The sequence below is a fragment of the Cololabis saira genome, chromosome 1 (genome assembly GCF_033807715.1).
Source record: "Cololabis saira isolate AMF1-May2022 chromosome 1, fColSai1.1, whole genome shotgun sequence".
NCBI lineage: Eukaryota > Metazoa > Chordata > Actinopteri > Beloniformes > Belonidae > Cololabis > Cololabis saira.
In genome coordinates this window covers 19,315,083-19,337,561 of record NC_084587.1, presented here as the reverse complement: position 1 = coordinate 19,337,561, position 22,479 = coordinate 19,315,083, and the positions used below count along the sequence as shown (strand labels likewise).

The 22,479-nt window shown below is 39.3% G+C and overlaps 1 protein-coding gene across 3 annotated transcripts in view; it reads left to right on the top strand.

Moving 5' to 3' along the window:
- rnf24 (ring finger protein 24) overlaps nt 1–20,611 on the top strand; it is a 36,596-nt gene extending 15,985 nt beyond the window's left edge. For all 3 annotated transcript variants that reach the window (XM_061717206.1, XM_061717222.1, XM_061717215.1), the window contains 5 exons: nt 2,226–2,375; nt 5,726–5,768; nt 6,384–6,425; nt 13,315–13,394; nt 16,606–20,611. In XM_061717206.1, coding sequence (XP_061573190.1) covers nt 2,226–2,375; nt 5,726–5,768; nt 6,384–6,425; nt 13,315–13,394; nt 16,606–16,747 — 457 coding nt within the window. In that variant the 3' untranslated portion in view covers nt 16,748–20,611. The remainder of the gene's footprint in view (nt 1–2,225; nt 2,376–5,725; nt 5,769–6,383; nt 6,426–13,314; nt 13,395–16,605) is intronic.
- The last annotated feature ends 1,868 nt before the right edge of the window (nt 20,612–22,479 follow it).

Below are 22,479 nucleotides of genomic sequence, written 5' to 3'. Positions count from 1 at the left end.
CTATGAACTAAATCCACAATCTTTTGAAGGCTGGTGCTGGATATGAAAAGGATGCTGTATAAAATTGCAAGAATTGTATTCCTGTGGCCTTGACTGCTATACTCTCTCCTCATGGGGGCTGTTAGACGATGTTTACACAGCAGATGCATTAGCTGGTGAGTTAAATACCCTCGTGCTTATTATTTAATGAGTGTAAGATGCTAGCCCCCCCCCTCAACTAAGTTGTTGTATCAATGATTTAAGATCTGAGGGAATGTCCTGGAAGTAATTTAAATTCATTATGATGTTTTTAAATCTGGTTTGTTGGAGCCTCACATAAGCAACATATCAGCCAGTGATATTTATTTGTTCACCTCTTCTTTTGAGGTATAATGAGGCTTAGTCAAGTCTTTAGGCCCATGAGCAATCCAGGGGAAATTGACTTTAAATCCATGTTTTTCTTCCTCATACCTGTCAGTTTTCAAAGAAAGTTAAATGTTCACATGAGGTGACAGTTAGTGTGTCAGAACAAGAACTTCACGTTCCTTCATGTTGTCATGTGGCACTCTGATATCCTGGGCCAGGTGTATGAACATTACCCCCTCTTGAAAGTGGTGAGCATAACCCTGGTAACCCCGGCCCCCCGACCACCTCTCCCGCCTTTATTTTGTGGCTCTGGATCCCAAGTGTAGCTCCAGATCAGGGTCTCAATCTTCGCTGTTGATTCTCGGGTGTCATAATGTTTTGAAGATGCTGAGGTGATGACTGTTATGTAACAGTGCACATTTTTGAGTGGTGAGTTTATGATAATCCTCTTAGAGGGTTCTCCATGACATCAGCAAAAGCTTTAAAACTTTCCACTAGGTGAGTGTAGTAAAATTAAGTGGCTTGAGGAGGAGAAGGGCACAAGATACCCCCCCCCCCCCAAAAGGAGCAATAGTTATTCTTGTCTTCCCCTCCTCCTCCTCCTCCTCCTCTTCATCCTCCATTGGTAGGTGTAGACATGTCTAGTCTTGCTCCATTTTTGTATGCTGTGTAAGAACTATACCAGTAACATTTTTGCAAGTTTTCTCTAGCAATTTTTTTCTTCTTGCATGTTCATATAAAATTAACAGATGTATATCAGCATGTGACCTGGATAAACAATTTCATTAAGAACATCATGATAGGGATGTAGCTCTTTATTTTAAATTGTCCTTTTTTATTTGTGAAAAAGGTTATGATTCAGTGGAAGGAGAATCCTTTTTTTTTTCAGAAGGGGTTTATTAAAAAAGTACAGGCTTGGAAGATGCTCTTGCTTTGTATTACTGATGTGGATATAAATGAGCAATAATGCGTGCAATAATGTTGGTGTAATTTGTGTTCCTCACTGAGTAATTGTCCCACCGTTTGTCTTCAGATGACTCTGAGGTTTGGGCATCTTGCCAATCTTAACAAACTCTAAAGCAGGGTTTTTTTTATTTCACAGTAAACATTATTTTATTTTTTTACATTGAAACTATATTTCCAATGAGAAATGTTGTGTTTTTGTTTATGTAATGTGTAGCTTTATTTAATCATTTCTCTTTATAATTAATTGAGATCAACTGTACCATTTATATGTATGTGTATGTGTGTATATATATATATATATATATATATATATATATATATATATATATATGATTAATATAAGCACTTTATTGACTCATTGTTGATGAGCAGGAAATGTATCTTCTTGTTCATCGCCATCATCAGCAACATATCATGCCAGGAAACTGAGTCAGCTCCTTCCACACTGATTTCATCATTATAATTAGCTTTTTGAGACTACTTGGTGTATATGTTGCATTTAAACTGTTGCAAAACTATTATGTAGGAGTTAAAACTGTCAAGAAATGATTTTGTCACTACCAAAGGTCAGAATATCATACTGGAGTTCTACACTGATGGTGGTTCAGTTAAAAGTTCCTGCCACCAGGGTTTTATCTAAAGACTAAACTAAAGCAAGCTATCCGGCCATGCTTTATTTTTTTTAATATAAAGAAGAAACTATGATGTTTCTGACCTATGTACCTCTGTTTTAAACCAAAAACTACCTTAATGTAATCCTAAAGGGTAATAAAAGAAAACTTGAAAGCGGAACTAAGTTACTTTCACTTTTAGGTATTCTTTTAAATTATTTTTTGATGTTTTATTATTAGCCCATGGTTTGACAAAGTTTGAAAGTCCTCATGTACTGTGTATGTTTCTTTCTCTCCATCCAGAATATCCATGAACTCAGAGTTGCAAAACTGCAGTTTCACAATGCCGAATATAGGGTTCCAGAACCTTCCCCTCAATATCTACATTGTGGTGTTTGGGACCGCCATCTTTGTCTTCATCCTCAGCCTCCTCTTCTGCTGCTACCTAATAAGGTAAGAGCTATGCTCCTTTTATGTGGGTTTAGAAAAGGATTAGTATTTGAATTGTGTATTGTGTTTACTTTTGGGAAAAAGTGTCATACAGAGATTTTTTATTTTTATTTTGTGGGCTTTAGTGGCCTTTTGTTTTTAAGTGAAGACATGGTAAATAAAGAGAGGAGGGAGTAGACGAGCTGGGAAGGGTCACAAGCCGGCATGCAAGGGTCTTAAACCTCTGTACTTGGGGGCTCCTGTCCATCCAGCTGAGCTACCTGTCATCCAAAACAACGTTTGTTTGTTGTTTTTGTGGCAGAATGCTTTACTGGGTGAAACTAACCGTTGATTTAGCAGAAGTACAACATCCATCTCAACTTAACAGTCTATAAAGTAAAACTAAAATGCATAATCATGTTAAAGTAACACAATTTTAGTATTGAACCTGAGCAGTTAAAAAGCCAGCAAGACGCATTGGAGAAAAAAAAGCAAAACAAAAAAAGTAATAACAGTCTCTAGTATGTAGGTAATTCCTGATTTTTCTGGTTCCCCAAATTTATGCACGCCATTTAATCTTAAAGCAACTTCTAACAGCCGTCATCCAGCTTGTGTACATTCATCCCTCATGGATAAATTTACCTTTGCTTATAAAAATGATCAGAAAATGTTTTGTAAAGAGGCTAGGCTAGAATACCATCAAGCTTTAACACTGGGTAGGAGACATCTGTTCACAAGCAACCCATCAACACCACTTTCGTGAGAAATTATGAACTGATTGTTCTCACAGACCCCCATCATGCATCTGTCTCTTTCAGGTCTCTTTGGTTCATGATGTAGTTGTTCACAAGGGATCCTGTACCATTCCCTGTAGCTTTATTCACATTTGTGCATTAATAGGATACATTAACAGACACGTACATGTATGATATTAATGTGATACCTTATTTGCTAAGGTGAGAATTATGTCTTTTTAGTACCAGTCAGGACCAAACGTATCTGTCTTGACTTTGTTACATATATATGTGCTAAAAGGGTGCATCAAATAGCACTCAGAGATAAAATGTATCACAAATGATCTGTATGGCACTTGTCACAGTGGCTGAATGAGAATGAATCTTTCTTCTCCCTCTTTAGAGATGCACATTTTGTACTTTTCCAAAAGCTATTTCACAAATGGACAGATTGTTTCAACAGCACAGTTTGGAGAAGGTAACACTGATCCCACAATTGGTAACTTGATTATCTAAATAGATAAGAGAAATGTGAAAATATGCTGAAGCTGCAACATTATAATTATTATCATGGCACTTGGCGTCAAAGAAACTAATTATGTTTTTATTTAATTTTTTAGGTCCTTATTATTTCACTGTTTTCTTTCATTAAAAATACCTCTTTATTTATCAGACCTCCATTTTTAATTTTTACAGTAAGTCTTGAAAGTATTTTTTGTTGCAGAAAATCTTCAATCTACTCCAGTTTTTGTTTTTAAACTATGAAGGAACAAGTAGAGTTAGTTGCCAGTCAGTCCCTTGGCCCTCTTTACAACCTCAAAGGTAACCAGATTATCCTGGCTGCTGATACTTCAGGGGTTTTCCTCCTGGCAGCAGCTAACTGAACACAAATAATGCCCTGCATTGTTTTATCTAAGACAGTGAGAAGCAGCAGTTTCCCCTAAAAATCTCCCCTCGCCATCCTGTCATATCCTATCTTGCAGGGCAAATGGTAAGTAAAATAATTACTCCCTTAATTCCTCATGTACCTATGAAGAATACTTTCTAGAATATCTTATGACTTTGATGCAGTACCATGATTCAATACTGAAAGTCCAGATTGTGAGTTTAGTGACTAAAAAGAAAAAAGAGCAGTTTTGCTCCTTAAAAAGCATCTAAAGATGCAGTCTCCCAAAGGACTGACCCTAAATGATTTATAATATTGCAAATAATACATATGCTGGGTTTTATGAATGATCGCTGCTGTTTTTGCAGACTAAATTCTACCATAAAATGTTATGACCACTGGCTTGGTCTTAAAGGCCACCTTAAAAGTGATATCCTATATAGTTTCTGAGCCTGTAAAGGCTCATCGATCTTACTTTCACTGACAGAGGAATGAAGTGACCTAAGTTAGAGTTGGGGTGTGACATTCCCGCAGAGACAGACTGGCACACATATTTTGACACAAGGCAGACTCTCGCAGAAATACTCGACCACCTCTCTCTCAGTGAGTCTCTAGTCTATACGCACATGTGCAAAATGTACAGCGTTGTTTGCACAGAGATTGGACATATTTCTTGAGTATTTTGTATTTTTGTGAATTTCCTTGAAGTAGTTAAATCACAAATACACAAACAGGTTAATGAATGTGTAAAAATGAAGAAATGTATCTGAAATCCAAAAGCAAAATGTTGAATTCAGTTATGACAAACCTTTTCCTTTACTGACAATATAGTTAATTTGTAGTTGCTATCAACTGCAGTGATGATGTAATAGTACAGTAAATAGAACCTTTAGTTATTTGCATTTAGCCAGAAGTTTATTTTCACTAAAGGGCCTCAGAACAATCAATCAATCGCCCATGACCCACTGACCCTTGACCTTGTCCTTGACCTTGGGAGTCCCTGCACCTTTACCTGCTGACCTCTTTCAAAATGTCAGTTTTTCTCCTAGACTGTGCTGCTTGTTTTACAGATCCCTCTCACTCAGCTGCGAGAGGTTAAGGTTACTAGTAATGGAGGTAAATCTTACAAACCTATGAATTTCCTGTCTCTCTTGCTCCCCCCCTCCCTGTTTCTATATATTCTCAGTTCACAGATTCTCTTCTTATTAAGTGCTCATGTTCTTTCTCTGTTCACTACGATGTTTACGTTATTACTGTTGGTAGTTTTTTTTCAACTTGAAGCTAAGCAAACTTTCAAAGTGCGCTTCATCACCCAGCAGTTCTAAATGTTGTATCAAATGTGTTTTTGTATACTTTTTGAGTTGATGTTTTACTCACAGTTCAGTGTTTTGAGTCTTTTGAGGATGTCTGTTAAAAAGTAATTTGGCTTATGTTTGCATGACTAGGCAATGTAAATATTTAATTCACATAAACACATAAATTGGTCACATAAAAGTATTTATTCTGTCTGTAGATTCTTTAAATGTACGTAAACCAGATATTTTTCATCACATGAATTAATGTCTCTTAAGTTTAGACATGAAATGTGGATGGAAAATGATCCTTTTTTTTTTTTTTTATCATACCTGCTGACATCACTGTTTGGAATTTTCTTCTACTTTTCCAGGATGTATGAATATGTATGAATGTGATTTAGTCAGTTGAAGAAAATCACTCACTAATCAAATAGATGCTCTGTTTTTGCGTTTCTCCAGGTTACGGCACCAGGCGCACAAAGAGCTATATGCATACAAACAAGTAAGAAAAACACATGCATTCAGGAATTTTACATAAGAAACAACTTATAAGTAAAGACAAATTAAAGAGTGTATGTGGTTATATGGGGCTAAATAATCCATCGCTTTAGCTGTTCCATTAATTCACTTGACAGTGGAGTTGGCAGCTACAGTTGCACAGCGGATTTAGCTCACTTCAAAACTATTTACCAGTTTTCGTCAGCTGGGAAATCCATGTTCGCAGTCTGTTGGGGCTCATTGTTAAAGCAGAGTGATGCTCACAAAGCTTGATAAATAGAGATGCTCGTCTTTCTCAGCTCTGCAAAACCACCGTGACAAAAAGACACCAGAGTTAATCAGATGGCAGAGTTGATTTTAGGATCAGTGTTGACCTTGTTAATTTGTTTCCCCATTCAAATCACCACCTGCAAACTAAAAATATCACTGCATTCAGCTGTAGGTTACATAAGATTGTCAAGCTCATACAGTTTGTGCACACATAGAAGTATTTGTATGACTGAACTTACAAGAAACCAACAGCTTTATTATTCATCCGAACTGACTCTTTTGCCGTATTTCCACATGATCTATTTTCGTAGTGATTTGTTTTTTACTCATTTCCTCTTATGCCTTTCAGGTCATTCAGAAGGAAAAGGTCAAAGAGCTAAACTTGCATGAGGTAAGCACTCATCCTTTTGGTAACTTCAATAAAGAAAAATCTCCTGTTCCTGTCTTGTCACCCGAAGGTTTGAAATTGACCAGTCACATATTTCTCACATCTAACAGTAGTTCAGTCATTACCCAGGTTTGCATTTACATGAAAACTCTTGAAATCCGTGACATAATTGGCCTTGAAATGGTTTGGAATAAATCACATTACAGTTTAGAGGTTTAAAGTGCAAACTCCAGTTAGGTAATCTGGATCTGAAGCAACTATGTACCCTGTCTGAACATCCCTGTGTGTGTGTGTGTGTGTGTGTGTGTGTGTGTGTGTGTGTGTGTGTGTGTGTGTGTGTGTGTGTGTGTGTGTGTGTGTGTGTGTGTGTGTGTGTGTGTGTGTGTGTGTGTGTGTGTGTGTGTGTGTGTGTGTGTGTGTGTGTGTGTGTGTGTGTGTGTGTGGGTGTGGGTGTGGGTGTGTGTGTGTGTGGGTGTGTGTGTGGTAGTTACAACAGTGGTCCATTTATACTTTTATCTTTCTTTTTTGCAGTTTCTCTCTATTTTGGTAACAATAAAAAACATTTTTTAAAAGGACATGCTGTTTACCAACTCACATTTACTGCACACATGACTCATTGTCATGCTTGTCTTGTGGTTAATTCATGAGTCTCCTCACTGTCATCATTACGTAACGCTGCATGTGGGTTCAGCTTGGAAAATTACTAGCAATGTGTCAAGCACCAGAAGTGATTTTACAATAGGGTAATGGCAGTCCACAGCCAAGAACATCCTCCCTGTAACACTGTAGTGCAAATGAAATGTTACGAATAGCATCTTCATATGTGTTTTGGCACGGGCAGACCACAGTTTCTTGTTGTCAGTTCTGGAGTTTCACAGTGTCCCACTGGGCATCAGCCTTTCATTGTTAATGTTTATGGAAACCGAGAAAAAACATCACATGTGAGTGAAGGCTGTGACAAAATAACCAAGATTTGTGTGTTTAAGGGCAGTAATGGGCAGAAAGCCTGGGTGGATGACCCACTTTTGAATGAATTCAAAGGATCAGCCTGGACCTATGAGGATGGTCTTCGTCGCCTCTCGACTTTCTATTTTTAAAGTATTGTAAATAAATGCTGTGAGGTTTCAGTTTACAGGTTTAGGCATACTCAAGTTATTTTTTGATGGGTAAGCCGACCAGGTCTCCTAAAATACTCCTACTTTTAGGGCGAGTTTGAATCTGTCTCAGGTTAACTGATATGTTGCATATAAAAATTTGATGGTGAAAAAAGGTAAATGTTTGTAAACAACTATAACATCATGCTGCTTTATGCCCCTTTCTGCATATATATATATATATATATATATATATATATATATATATATATATATATATAATATATATACACATTCCAACAATAGCTTTTTTTCCCCTGATCATTTAGATTTTTTTAATTTTTTTTATTTAGATTTATTTATTTTCACAGTTAAAAATTACACAAATAAAAGGAACAACTTTACAAATTAAAGTGCAGGAAGAGGCGAAAACTCAAAGAGGTTATCAGGTGCCTCCACCTAGAGTTAACATAAAATTTAATATCATACTTATAACAACAACATATACAAATGAGCAATTAGAAATCTATAGATGATAGAAATGATCATACAACACTAATTGTCAACATGACTTAAGTGTTGAATTTTCAGGTTTTCACACACACATACATTTTGCACTTTTCATGTGTTACAGTTTACCAAGTTAATTTAAGCCATTTACTACATCTAAGTACAGGAATCAAGAAACACAGCCATATAGTTTAATTTTGTGACAAAACTAAGGAACCCCCACATTAACTTGCCTCTTACAGCTGTTGAACAAAAACAGTATCATTGCAAAACGTATCATTCGTTTTTGGGAATGTATCACACAGAAACGTATTGTTAAAATAACAAGTCAATCTTATTCTTCTCCAGAATCAGTTTCCCGTTCAAACGTATCACTGAATTACTCCAATACTAAAGCTTGGCATTGCATAGTGTAGCTCCATGCTTACTAGACAAGACATCGTTGTAAAGTTGCATCCAAGGGAACTTTCACACTTCATGACTTTTGGTATGGGCAGATTTGTGAGCCATTCAGACTTCATTATCCACCTGCTGTCCTGTAGGCAGGCGTCTTGAAGTTGTGGTGTTCAGACTACATGACTGATCAGTGACAGGAGGCCACACACTATCTGGCAGCGGTCCACCAACCTGTCCTTCAGACCTTGTTTTTTCACCAAAACAACTAGAAACGGTTGGAGAGAAGAAAATGAGAAGTGTAAGCTGTTCTACAAAGATTTGTTCAAAACAAGAAAAGGCAATAAACACGGAGTAGCATGAGTAGCAGAGTCCCTTTGGAGCAGCAGGGATCTGTGTTACAAAGAAAGTTAGAGGATTGTGGAAAAAATCTTTTTAAATGAAAAAGTAGCGAGCCCACTCATATTGTGGTATAGTGTATTGTGTTTTGTTGAATGCTGTACAGCTCATCTCATCTTTGCTTCGCGGGTTTCCTTTCCTCACAGTGATGTTGCTACATTGCTTGCTTCCTTATGAGCTGTAGCTCTAATGGAGAGTTCAATTATATTATATTTGGCACGCTAGGTATCTGTAATGGCCCAGCCACGTGTTTCTTAGCATCTTTGATGCGTTTTTCAGTTATTTGCACCTACGACTGTCCACCAACTGCTCACTGGTTTGGATTTGGATCCCCAGTTTGAATCCTCTGCAACTGGCATATCAGTTTTGTAGTTTAAAAGTGGTCCAAGGGGCCCTGGATAGCTCAGTGGGTTGAGCGGGTGCCATTTACAGAGTCCTTGTGCAGGCAGCGCAGGTTCGAGTCCCTGCCTGTCGCTCCTTACGGCGTGTCTTCCCTCCCCATCTCTGCCCTTTCCTGTGTACATACTTTCCCAATAAAGGCCGCTAGTCCCACAAAAGTCAAAGGAAAAAAAAAAGTTGTCTAAGTCATAAAAGAAATCAGCTATTGTGGTTTTTTAATCCAGATGCATAGTTTTGATGAACAGAGATGCTTTATGGATCACAAGACCTTAGTTTCCAAAGTGTTTTTTTTCCACTGGTTCTCAGTGCAGATCATTTTACAGTGTTTGGAAGATGGAACGTAAACCAGCTGGTAATTAGTTTGATCTTACTTGCCTACTTGGCTGTTTTGAGTCCAGCTTTTTTTTCTTTGCTTTTTTTAAACTTAAATGCTGTGGGACTTTTTTTTATAAGGAACTATTGTTGGTGCGTGCTTCATGTCTGACACGAAGGCTTTTCCAGTAATGTTTGCCTTTCTCTATGTTTAAATCTGTTGAAGTGGCTTTTGTGTGGAATTTTAAGTGTGACTTACGAGAATAGTGCACAGTAGGGAATTTCTTTTGTTTTTTGTTTGCCAGGGCTTTCAGGTCTCATCTCAGCGCATTAACACAACAGACAAGGCATAGAGGAAGGATGGGAAACAAAAACACTGAGGGATTCACCAGCAAAAAGGAAAAAAAAAAACTGTAAAAGATGGACAGTTTTTTTTTAATCCCACATTTTTTCAGAGAGAAAGCTAAGAGAGACCCCAGACTGTTTTATTTTTCACTTACAATTGTCCATCCACCCACAACTGTAGAAAAAGAAAATCTGGGTGACAAAAGAAGCAGGGTTAAAAGTGTCAAAATAAAACATTCGGCCATGAAAGAGCTCTCCCCTGATGTTTTGTGATGGGAAAGCTGAGTGGGTTGACTATTTCTTTGCTTGTGTCCTTGCAATGTCATATTTCTGTAAACTGCTGTATTGGTTATTGCTAAATCTTAGAAAAGTAGATGCAGGGCAGTCAGTCATTTCACCTCATTGGCCAGATCTGGATTTCACCCTGCCTTCGCACGAGCCCCTTCTGGGGTCAGTAGCAAGATCATCTGTTAATGTCCTATTGGGATACCATCTGTTAAATGTTTTAACAAACAGTTTTTCATGTCTTTTATTTTTATATAATTCTACTTTAGTGTAAGGTCATCCGTTGCTTCCTCATTAATCAGTTGGTGGATTAAACTTGAGCCTTCTGGTTCCAGATGGCTGTGTCTTTGGGCAAAACAATGTCTTTATCTGTGTGCGTGTGCGTGTGCGTGCGTGCATGGTAAGGATTTACACTCAAAGTATAGGACAAAAGGCATGACATGAATGTCGAATTGCATTGTGAAGCACTTTGACTTGTCAACAAGACCATACAAGTGCTAATCGTTATTAGCACTTTCAGATCTAATTTTTACATATAAATGCTTTATTTAGATAATCTTTATTACTGAATACCATAGAAAGGTAGTAGGGAAGGACGTATACTACAGAACTGGAAAGTTTGAATGGAATATGTTTTCTGCAAGGCACCAACTGCATAAATGGAGCTGGCTCTATATTCCTGTGTAGCTTGGTAGAGCACGTGGTCTTTGGGTACAAACTCTGCAGCCAAAACACAGCGAGGCCTGGGGACTCGTGGATTGTCAGTGAAGCAGAGGGTAAAGGAAAAATGCGAGCCCTGGCAAACGTTGAATACGGAGCCTGTCTTTTTAGAAAGTGAGGCGACGGACCCTGGGGACAAGTGACAGGGTGATATATTGCACTGTCTCTAGTGTTGTCAATGTCAGTGCCAGACACTTGTTGAGGCTAAGCTCGAGTACTATAGTGTCTTGATTTGCCTGCTGATTCATGACTGGCTGGGGGGCAGCTGCTGCTGAAATTATTTGACTTTCCTTAGTGAGACAGATGTCTAGCGCAAATGTATCCTGTGAAACTCCTGTGAGGGTTGAGCCAGTGCTCCTCCTTTTTCGGCCACCTTATTCTTCATGTGGTTTCAGCAGCTGACCAAAACTTCAGTCTTCCATGAATTGTACACTTATGGCGCTTTTCCACTAGTACCTACTCAGCCCGACTCGCCTCGGGACGGCTCGTCACGCCTCATCCCGGCTCCACCTGTTTTGTCCTCGTTTGTTTTTCCACAGCCAGGTGAGAAGTGGGCGGGTTGGGGTGAAGCTGCTGTGACGTACTCGTTGCGCAATCCCTTTGTTTGTGTCAGCGCTGATGAGAAAATCAGCTGGAGCCGCGAGCGGCTGAGAGTAAAACAGTGCCTGTGGATCTGATGGTTCCTTATCACCCGTCTACATCCCTTTTTTAATTCTCTCGTCAGCCACCAGGTTTATGAACATCTGCACCTCAGAGTTGGATCACCAAACAGACGTTTGCGCTGTATAATAAAATCGCTGCGAGTCGCTCTCGCGCTGACTCCCGCTTCCTGATTCAAACGTCTGACGGCCCCGCCCCCCCGACCAATCAGTGGCCTGTAATGTGATGACGTCAGATATAGTGCCGGCTCAGCACGCTTAGAACCTCAGCAGAATGGTTACAGAAAAAGTATCTGCTTGGCACGGCTCCCCCCGCCTCGGCCCGTAGTGGAAAAGCGCAAGACGGGGGCGTGGCGGGTAGAAGCGCGCTGAGTAGGTACTAGTGGAAAAGGGCCATTAGTGAAGAAATCGGAAGCTCCAATGTGCTCCAACTTGATCATTCTGCAGACCAGCTGCAGCCCCTTCTCAGTCCTTCTTTGCAGGTTTACGGGAATTGTCATTAATAAGGATCCGGGTGTAGTTTTACGAGGCCTTGGCCATTGACACGTCTCTCCATTTTGGGAGTGGCCGTGCAGTGGGGTTTTTGGGACAGCCCCAAAATTCTGTGAGGTGGTGCTGATTGCTTATACTATAGGTAGGAGATGACGTTGTTTACCATCTATGCAAACACAACAAACAGTTTTGCCATCCTGGTATTTTATTTCATTGGTGCTTGGCATGCAGGGAAAGTGGTGGCTTAGTGTTGAAGTGAAGAGTTTTCTGACACCATACTACCCTATAATTCTGTAACACGCAGTGGTCAGTGGATTCTGCCAGGTGGAGGCAGTGGAGTCACAAAGCCTGAAAGGGCCATGGAGGAGGTTGGCATTGTTTCAGTTCAAGTCTCCTAGGGGTTTTCTCATAGACTGTAGAGGAACTGAACAAAACCCGCTTTGATGTCACCCACAAGGTTTTCCTGAAGACTGTCAGTAGAGATCAGCTCGCTTATAGAGCCGGCCCCCAGTGGTCAGTGGAACAACTGCAACTTTTCTTTGTTCTGCATTGGATTCAAGCCAGAAGTGTGGGAATATCCCTGGATGATTCCTAATGTAAACCTGTTAAATCTGTTGACTTCCGAAGTCCAGTTCAATATAATACACTTAGAAAAGGGTTTTGTCAAAAAGTTTAATATTCCACTGCTTTAGGATACTGCAGAAAGCCATCCCTTCTGTTTGTCACAGTGTAGTCCAATTTCCTTGAAGGAAATGACTGCAAGCCACTTAAAATGTACAAGTGCATGACCCTCAGCGCTCTGAGCATAAACATTGCTGTTCCTGGTAATGGGAAAGTTAAAAAACAAAACAAAAACAAACACACATCAGCATGCTAGTGTTTTGTTACCCTCACAGTATTCGAAAGTGTGTGTGCATTTTAAACAATGACATACAAACAAAAGTTGGGTCTTTTTCAGTGACCCGTGTTAGGATGCTGTGCTGGGCGTCAAAGATGTTTCACCTCAAAACAGAATTTTGTGAATCTTTGTGAACACTGATGTAAGTTTTTTCTGTTCAATTGGGAAGAACCTGGACACAGATTGTGAATTTATTTTTCCTAATTTCTTTTCCCCTCCCAGGGAAACCTGAGTTTTGACCTGAGTGATTTGTATCCAGTCCACTAGTACAAATTTCAGATTAGGTCTGAAAGAAACAACACCACAGAATAACCAAAATATTTAAAGTTTTCTGCATAAATGTTTACAAAAATGATCTCTTCAACTTGACTTTGTCTCACTTTCAGATATGTGCAGTGTGCTTGGAGGAGTTCAAACAGAAAGATGAGCTGGGGATTTGTCCATGCAAGCATGCCTTTCATAGGAAGTAAGTATTGGCTTATGTTGAAGTATGCAGCCTCGTACAAACAAAATACTCACACCAAGCCAGGATCACATGAGTCTGGTTAGATTTCTTTAACATCATAGATGCCCTTTCCTTTTAGGTAGTCACATGCACATCTAAATTGAGCTATTGGCAACAATCTAGCTAAGGTTTAACTGGAGTTTCTGAGAAATCCGAGTATACATGCGCAGGAAGAGAATTATTAAGTCCTTTCAACTCCGCGACACTAGGTGGCGCTACATGCCTTTTCAAGTTGGCATTCTTCCGGTTAGTTGGAACAATTAGTAAACAAATGCGGCAGATTAGATGCCACTGTGTTGTTGTCATGTCATGACTGTTATCATTCCTGCTTCGAATTAGAACCTTATCTGGCACAAATACCTTGAATTCAAGAGCTCCGTTTCGGCTACAGCCTGACTAAAGTGTATACATGGTTTTCAAAACGTCAATATCAGTCGGACTAAGGTAATAATTCAACTTTGTTAGTGCACTTAAACGTACTGACAGTACATTAAAAATAAAGGCTTAAAAACTTTTATACTTAAAAGTAAAGGCAAGTGTTGTGTTTGCCGTGACAAATGACAGTTCATGAGGGATTGCTTGAGCCAGCTTTACCCCCCCCCCACGCCTGACCATTACAACGCAGTTGTTTACAACAGCCTGACACCTCTTGACCTAGTTTTTTGTTGTGTTTTTTTTCCCCCGTTGCTGCGAGGGTGCTGACCAGTCACAGCATTTCATGTGTTTGCAAGTCGAGTCATGCTGTTTTTAAAAGAGGAAAAAAATATATATTACACAAGTTGTTTGTTGAGGGAACAATACAGAAATTGTGCTATAAACAACTAGTGGAATCTGAACAGAAGTGGGTGTTGATTGAATGTTGCTAAGAAAAGAGGGGAAAAACGTGGATCAAGAAAAATGCTTAATTAGGGCCCGAGCGCTTACAGTGCGAAGGCCCTATTGTATCTGTAGGAATTTTTTTTTTTCCTTTTCCTTTACCTTTTCCTTTTTATTTTTCCGACGAAAGGAGGGCCTTTTTGACCCCCTAAACGTGTCCCAAAAGTCACCAAATTTTGCACGCAAGCCAGGCCTGGCGAAAAATTTGATATTTAATGGGCGTGGCCTAATGGCTCAACAGCGCCCCCTAGAAAACTTTGTGCCTCAAGCCCCACAATACGGTTTGACGTACATGCACGAAAATCGCTACACACCTGTATCATGTCGCAACTTAAAGAAAAGTCGGCGCCATGGCCGAAACCGAACAGGAAGTCGGCCATTTTGAATTAATCGTGTAATTTTGGTGCGATTTATGCCATTCCTTCGGCAGTTAATACGGCCCGAACCGTAACGTACACCCAGGTGTGTTATACATCAAAATGTGCGTCTCCATCCTGCGACGATGGGCATTACTTTTCTCAGTCAAAAGCGTTACCTTGGCAACGCTAGACGCCCAAAAGTGCGCCCCCCCCCCCTTCATCCAATTAGTCCATATGTGATAGTTCCTACTTTCTGCCATAACTTTTAAATGGTTTGACATAGAGAGCCGTGGGTGGTGTCATCTGACTCGGTTTTGAGTCCTTGAACATAATTGGTGCAAATTAGCCACGCCCCTTCTTCTGATTGGTCGATATTTGATAGATCCTATTTTCTGCCATAACTTTTAAATGGTTTGATATAGAGAGTCGTGGGTGGTGTCATCCGCTAAATGTCCAGGCCTGAAGGGCCCGTTCATCGCTGCTTGCAGCTTTAAACTGAGTGTTTGGTCACCTGCCTTTTGGAAGTTCTCTAAGCCAAATTCATAGTCGTCAAATTAACACATTTAAAATGCTGGAATATGGGCTTAAAAACAGGTTTCAAATCATATGTATGCGTTTCCATCTGATTCAAATCCATTAAATGCCCCTTAACGCCCATCACCAGTCCCCTGGTATGGTCAGGACATTTTCTCGTACAATTCCAGGGATTCTCATTTGGTATTTGTTACAACACCTGGAGGGCGATGGAGAGGTCACATCCTGCAGTGAAGCAATATCCTGCCCTACTTCAATTTACGTCTATTGTTTGGCTCTGTTTAGGCAACAAAAGTTGTTGTTAGGTTTACAGTTTGACCCAGGAGACTGTTTTTCCAGGAATTTGAAGTTATCACTGAAATTTCAACCTTGCTTGAACATGGAAGACTGTGCATCTAATCTGAGCTCTGTTTATCATTGATTAAAACTGAATTATGATGCCTCTCTGAGTCATCTAAGAGGTAGTGATGAAAAACTGCCGGTCATAACTGTGGGGGTGGTGTCGGGTCATGACGTTCATATAATAGGCTGATAACACTTGAAGGAAGTGGATTTTGATGATTTAAGTTTGAAGAGAGAATAAGGTTAATCCATTTTGTGCAGCAGCTGCTATGAGATGACAAATGCAGTTGTCACTCTGTGATTGTTTTGGTTTAACAAAATTATTTATGTGACATCTAAACTTGCTGAAATGTAAACCAAGTTTACATTTTCTGTAGACAACAGTCATTAAACATCTTTAACTTAAAGGAGCTTGAGGCAGGATTTATGAAAAAAATCTGTATACATTTTAAGTTTTCTAGTAATAATGTCAGATGAATGTCAGATGACCAAAACGAATGAGCCCTCTAGTGTATCTCTCCGTTGCCTTGAACAGGCTGTGTGCTGCAAAATGTGTTGCAATTCGGGCCCGAATTTCCCGCGCTGTCCTGCGGATGTGACGTCACATGACGCTGCATGCGCGTGCTCCCCGTTCTCCCGTGCCGGCTTCGCTGTTGGCTGCAGTACCCCCAACGGCCGTCGTGGTGAAGGGTGGCGCTAGAGAGTCTCATTTCTTAAAAGGAGCCTCATGCTCCTTTTAAAGAAGACATCATTTAGGGGTTTTCACCTTTTTTTTTTTTTTTTTTTAACCTGCAAGGTGACACCTGCCTAGGGGTTAGTTTGTTGTACCTAAAAATAAATCAATAAAATAACAGCTGCTGTGCTTTCAACCATTTCTGACCAGTCAGAGAGCTGGGGGAGTTTTTGAGTGCAATACTTTAAATACATGAACTAAAATAGACACAAGAGGTTGCTCAGAAAGGTGCAATAGGAGAAAGACCCTCTAAACTTGCAATTCTGAACTGTGATGGCATGTAGATTTGTTTTCAAACATAAACCCCACTGTTTTCCCTTTCTCTCAGGTGCCTCATTAAGTGGTTGGAGGTGAGGAAAGTGTGCCCGCTGTGCAACACGCCCGTCTTGCAGCTCGCCCAGAAGGCCGGCAGCCCAGAGCCCCCTGAGCCGGCTCAGCAGCCTTTACCTGGCATCGAGAACCCGGTGTAGCAGACTCAGCACCGCCCCCCTCCCTCACAGTAAACACATAAGACACACCCCAGCTTTTCATGCGCTCACCTGTACAGGTACACTTCAATACGAGTGTGTGGATAGATGGGAGAAACTGGAGTTGCTCCGCAGGCCTCCACAAAAAACCTGTGATTCTGCAGCCATCATCGCCTTTCTTATCTCTGCGTTGGTTCACAAGAGGATCTCCTTACATCGGCTGTGACTGATGATCAGCTGTCCTCGTGGTTTCGCTCTTCATGGACAATGAAGACGAGTTGTTGTTGTTGAAGAAGTTTCCTTCGTGACTTGTTCACAACCAAAGCACTTTTCTGGGGACACCAGCGAAAAAGAGCCGGAGGAGAACACAAAAGCCAAGAACTTCAGTACACTAAAATACAAATTCTTGTTCCTTTTTTTGTTTTCTTTTTTTTTTAACACGCACTTTATAAAAAGTCAAAATCTTAATTGCTTGTGGATCAAAGTCCCAAGGTAGTGTTTTATATTTTATTCTGAACTATTATTTGTATGTACAGTGCTAATCAGCATTATGTTTTCATTTTGAATTGATAAACTTGGATTTTTCAACAATAAAAATAGAAATAAATCTCAAAGGGACATAACTGTAATGTTAGATGTCAGGAAATGTGGACAATTGTGTACGGATACACACCAAAATTGAAACTCAACCTCAAGACTTTGTTGTCTGATTAAATGTGAAATATTTGAATGGGTTAAAAACGTGATATATAATCACACATAAACAACAGTAAACTGCCAGTACAGACATTTACATAAGAAAAATAAAAATCTCAAAGTCACTACTGTGATATTCATAAAAGAAAAAGAAAAAAGCAGATGTATTTATTTAAAAGATATCCAGTGTAAGTGTGTATAGCCTTATGCTTTATCTCTAAACTGTTTCACAGAACAAACTTGCGAAATTGATCAACATTTAACTCAAACACTTGTGGTGACGTACATGTTCCAGTCTTCCATTGCTCTGCATCACATTATTTATCAAAATAACTGCAACTTAATTCTGAAAAAGGTTGAGATATTTGACAGAACAAAACACGTAAAACTGAAAGCATCGTCACATGTCAACAAAACGATCAATTCAATTTAGGAACAGATGTGAAAACTGTAGCTGCAGCTTTGGTTTTGTTCATTTTTATTCTTTTTCATTCTTTTTTTTTTTTTGCTTGTGCCCTACAAGAGTAATTTTATTTGCCGTCTCCAAACATCATTTCTTGGTACTGTTGCATGAAGGGAAGGACTTGGTGGATTGACACTACTACGTTCAGTATGTCGCCGGCATATCTTTAGCTCGACATAATTGGGAGCTCTAGCCTCTCGTTCATGTTTGCCCCCCCTAAAAAAAAAAAAAACCCCAACAAGACTGCCGTAGTCAGTGGTCAGCAGGTTGTAATGAAACAGCACTTTCATTCACACGGACACACACATGCGGTGCAGCTCAGCTTTTTGGCTGAAGCGTTCTGGCGCTTTCGCCTCTCTGCCTCTTTCTGTACGGTACAGGGGGCTTTTGTTTTGTGCCACACATACATCAACTATAAGCCCTTTTTTTCCGTTTTTGTTGGCTGCATTGTTGCCAATTTAAAAGATGGGCTTTAAAAAAACAAAAAAAAACCTCTACTATAGAGACCGCCCCCCCCCCCCAGTGACGTCGGTGGGAAAAATGTTATCCAGTGGTAACAGGTTACCGATCCATGACAGTGAGGTCATTCAGTGATAATTTAATGATACTGTATGTGAGAGATTGCAGGATGTATGGTTTGTTCGTGGTAATAGCTTCCTGTATAACGAAAGCATTACTAACATTACTAGCATTACTATCTTAATTTTCACTTGCGACCAGTTTATGGTTATATCTCGGTTTGTTCAAGCAGAGATATTTCCTCCCGATGGTACAAGGGAAGGTCCGTAGGTGATATACTCCCCCCCAAAAAAAAAGAAAATTAGCCTTTTATCAGAATTGGTACAATGTAATACCTGATATAACATGAACATCTAATAATGTAAGTTTTTTGTCCTGTTCTGTAAAATTGTGTTGATATTTAAAAACATTAAAGGCGAAGATTAGTCAAGTAAATAAGCTATATATAGACTTCTGAAAAAGCAGCAAAATGAACATTACATGCGTCTGTCCAAGTCTTCGGACTGGCAACTGCCACTCTGTTGACAGATTTTTATTTTTTATTTTTTTCCCTCCTCTGGGCACTGTCACATGCAGAGCAGCTCTCTGGGACAATGCCCTCGACTGCATGTGGCAGAAAAGCATTGTTACCATGACCTCTGTGGATTGAATGTTGGTTCTGTCGAACATCCGCCCACACAGACGGAGGAGTGAAGTCCTTTTTTTTTTTAATAGGGTCAGAGAAGGAAGCAAGGTTGAAATGTCAAATGTTCAGTGACCTTTAAAGAGGTCAAGACTATTAATAAAAAGCTCTAAAAGTAGAAACATTGTGCCCAGTTATTGGAACAAAACTCTGCCCTGATCACTAAGAAGCTTCATCACATGACTTTTCAACTGATCATTTATTTTGATCTGAAAAACTTTTGTTGAACAAAACATCTGAAGGGCTTTCTTCAGCATGTGGTGTGATTTATCATGGACTTTGCTTTGATTATCCCACTGCCAATGTTGCAGTAAGAAAACACCCAACATCTCTAAAATCATCCCGAAATATTGATTATCTTCCGTTGTCCCTGAGAGACACTGCTGATACACAAGTCTTAAGGATTTGCTCCTGTCTACACTTGTTTTATTTTTTTTTATTTCTTTGAATGTATGGTTCATGTGAAAAAGAAGAGGAGATTTAATGTGAAAGCATGTTACTTTGAATAAAGTTACCACTTATATCACCATAGTTAAATGTAAGAAGATGCTATTATGTAAGTTGTTGATTAACTAAATGGCAGCTGAGACTTACTGCCATTTAGTCATCTTTATTGTTGTCTGATAGAAATAGAAATTTTCCACTAGCGTCCCTGTTTTGCTCCCGAGTGCCGTCCTAATCACACTGAAAGATGAAGTGCCAACTCCACATGAAATGTGATTTAAAGTCTCAGCCAACAAGAAAGAAGGTTCTCCCTCTGTTAAAGAGGGAGAGAGTGTGAGAGAGAGAGAAGCAAAAGTGGAAGTGAAGCCGTCATGAATACAGTAATAAGGTCTTCCCACAGCTGAAATCATCATTGACGTCAGTGTTGCTTCTGAGGGGGTGGTTATAAATAGCCACACATTTGGTAACACTGTTTCACATAAAAAATTCACCAATACACCTAGAAGAAAGTAACAGAAATGGCACTCAGAGGGCATTTATTTGATGTTCATGTCCCCTTCATGGCACAAGGTTTGATGGCAGATAATGCTCTTGCAGAATGTGAAAAAAATAAAACTGCTTTTATTAAAAAAACAAGAAGAAAAAAAAGCAATGTAACTTTCCCTTACAGCGGAGGGTTTCATTCACTCTTCCATGGTTGGTTTTAGCAGCCAGACCATTTATGATGTTTAATCACTATCACTGCCTCCTTGAAGTGAACCTTCCTCTTATTTGTTTGGTGTGTTATTTATTCCCCTGTAGCGCTTATAAACTCACAATTAACGCCCCCATCTTTGTCCAAACCACCCCTCCCACTGATTATGTTTGTGGACTTTCACAGACATTGTTTGTAAAACTAAGAATTCTGCAGCAGAATATTTTTGAGACGATTTGCTGTACAGTATTTGTAAGCTCTATTTTTGTATATTGCTATTTTGAAGAAAATAATATTTTTTTTCTTTTCTTGTTTTTGCTAATTTCATGTCTATTCATTTAAAAAAAATGTTGCATGTGACTGACTTGAACTGTAAATAAAATTTCCATATTTTGGAAAGATTTGACTTTTTGGTTTGTTTTCTTCTCTTTCCTAAGAATAAGAATGTTTTGGTTGCAGGGAAATACCACACTGAGGTCGACGGACAGTAAATGTGGAAAATGTTGTAAACTTTCAACATGAATAATAGTATTTCACTTTTTACTGGGGACACAAAAAGGCCTGATACATTCCTCAATACCGAATGTGAGAAGAGAAAAAAAGACTTTCATAACAGAAAAAATATGTTTATATCAAATGCTCACTTCTAATTCGCTTATGTACTGTTTTTGCAGAAGTTCATAACTGACGAGGTTCTGAAGTAAAATTAACCAGAGACATAAATAATGTGCAAAACAAACACTTTGTGCCAAAATTGTGAGTTTCATTTGAAATTTCTGAACAAAGTTTTAGAAAATAAAATTGTTGACTTGCAGACATGTCTGTGTGGGCACGTTCCATTTAAAAGAAAAACCCACAGGTCTCTGAAATAAAGAAAGTGAAAGCCGTTTGGTGTCATGGTGTTCACCACACTGAGCATGGAACCAGACAAACATAGCAGAGTTGTGTGAGGAGATCAGACAAAAAATTATAGATTAAAACAAATCAAACTTGAAGCATATTGGCATTAAAAAAAAACTATTCTGGGCCTCTCCTTCAAAAAATGTCAAAGTAACCATTTTGACTGAATCAGTATTAGCATTTATAACTTTCTGCCTTATCAACCGATTTATAAACCAAGAAATGTAATCGGGTAGTACTCTACTATCTAATTTATTTCAATTCACCTTTATATTTACTTTTCCTCAACTGGTCATCTAAAGCCACTTTCAGAGAAGTCAAATACTAGTCCAATACAATCCACTAAGACGATTAAATTAATTTAAACTGTACAGTCAGACAGGCAGACTTTTAGCAGTTTCACTTTTGCACTGCTTTGTTGATGCACCATTTTTATAGAAAATAAACTGCGTCAATGTTACTTTGCTTGAGATAAAGTTGGAGACCTCCCAATAACAGAGCAGCGTCTGCCACCTGCTGGACAGCCGTGGTATCGCTCCTCAGCGGTCATGGAACAGCAGTTTCACTTTTACATGCATGTTTATACGAATACAGCGCAACACCGCCATCTAGCGGCTATGAACGAAATATATTTCTTGAAGATTTGGAGACCTGCGATGACTGGCAAGTAAAAAACCTCGAGACAACGCAACTCCAACCTTTGCTCGGGGCCACCTAAATCTGAAAATGTTATTTGTTGAGCTGTTTACATTTGCAGGGTTCTGGGACATAACAGACCCACATCGTCATTATTGTTTGGCATCCACTTCCTGTAAACTTCTGTAGTAAAAAAAAAAAAAAATCACACCTTCTGAAAGAGGCACTACCGCACCAATCTGCCAACCAAGAGGCATTGTGATGGGTAAGTCACTCCAAACTCTGCAGCATCCTTTTCCATTACAGATGGTGTGTCAGTCAGGTTTAGAATATTCTTAAAGTGTTTCTAGTTGTAGTCAGCAGCAGCAGCCCATCCCGCTGTAAATAGAGCTGGTAAATCCCTGCTTTCCTTGCGTGAGATATTAGTTTTCCACAATGCTTTTACCCCCGTACCAGTTTAAAATGTTTTGTTGGATCTAGATCAAACTAAAGCACCAACATAATCTTTGCTAATACAGATTTGGATTGGCTTGTACAAAATAACCGAAAGGATGCATCATCAGAAGTCTGTCGTAGGTTGAATCAGTCACAGGGAATCAGGACAGTACGGTAATGCTTCATAGAGCTAATGGGTTTGAACTAAAATAAACATTTGAAACTGATCGGACTAACATCTTGAAGAATGCTTCAATGCTTTGAGC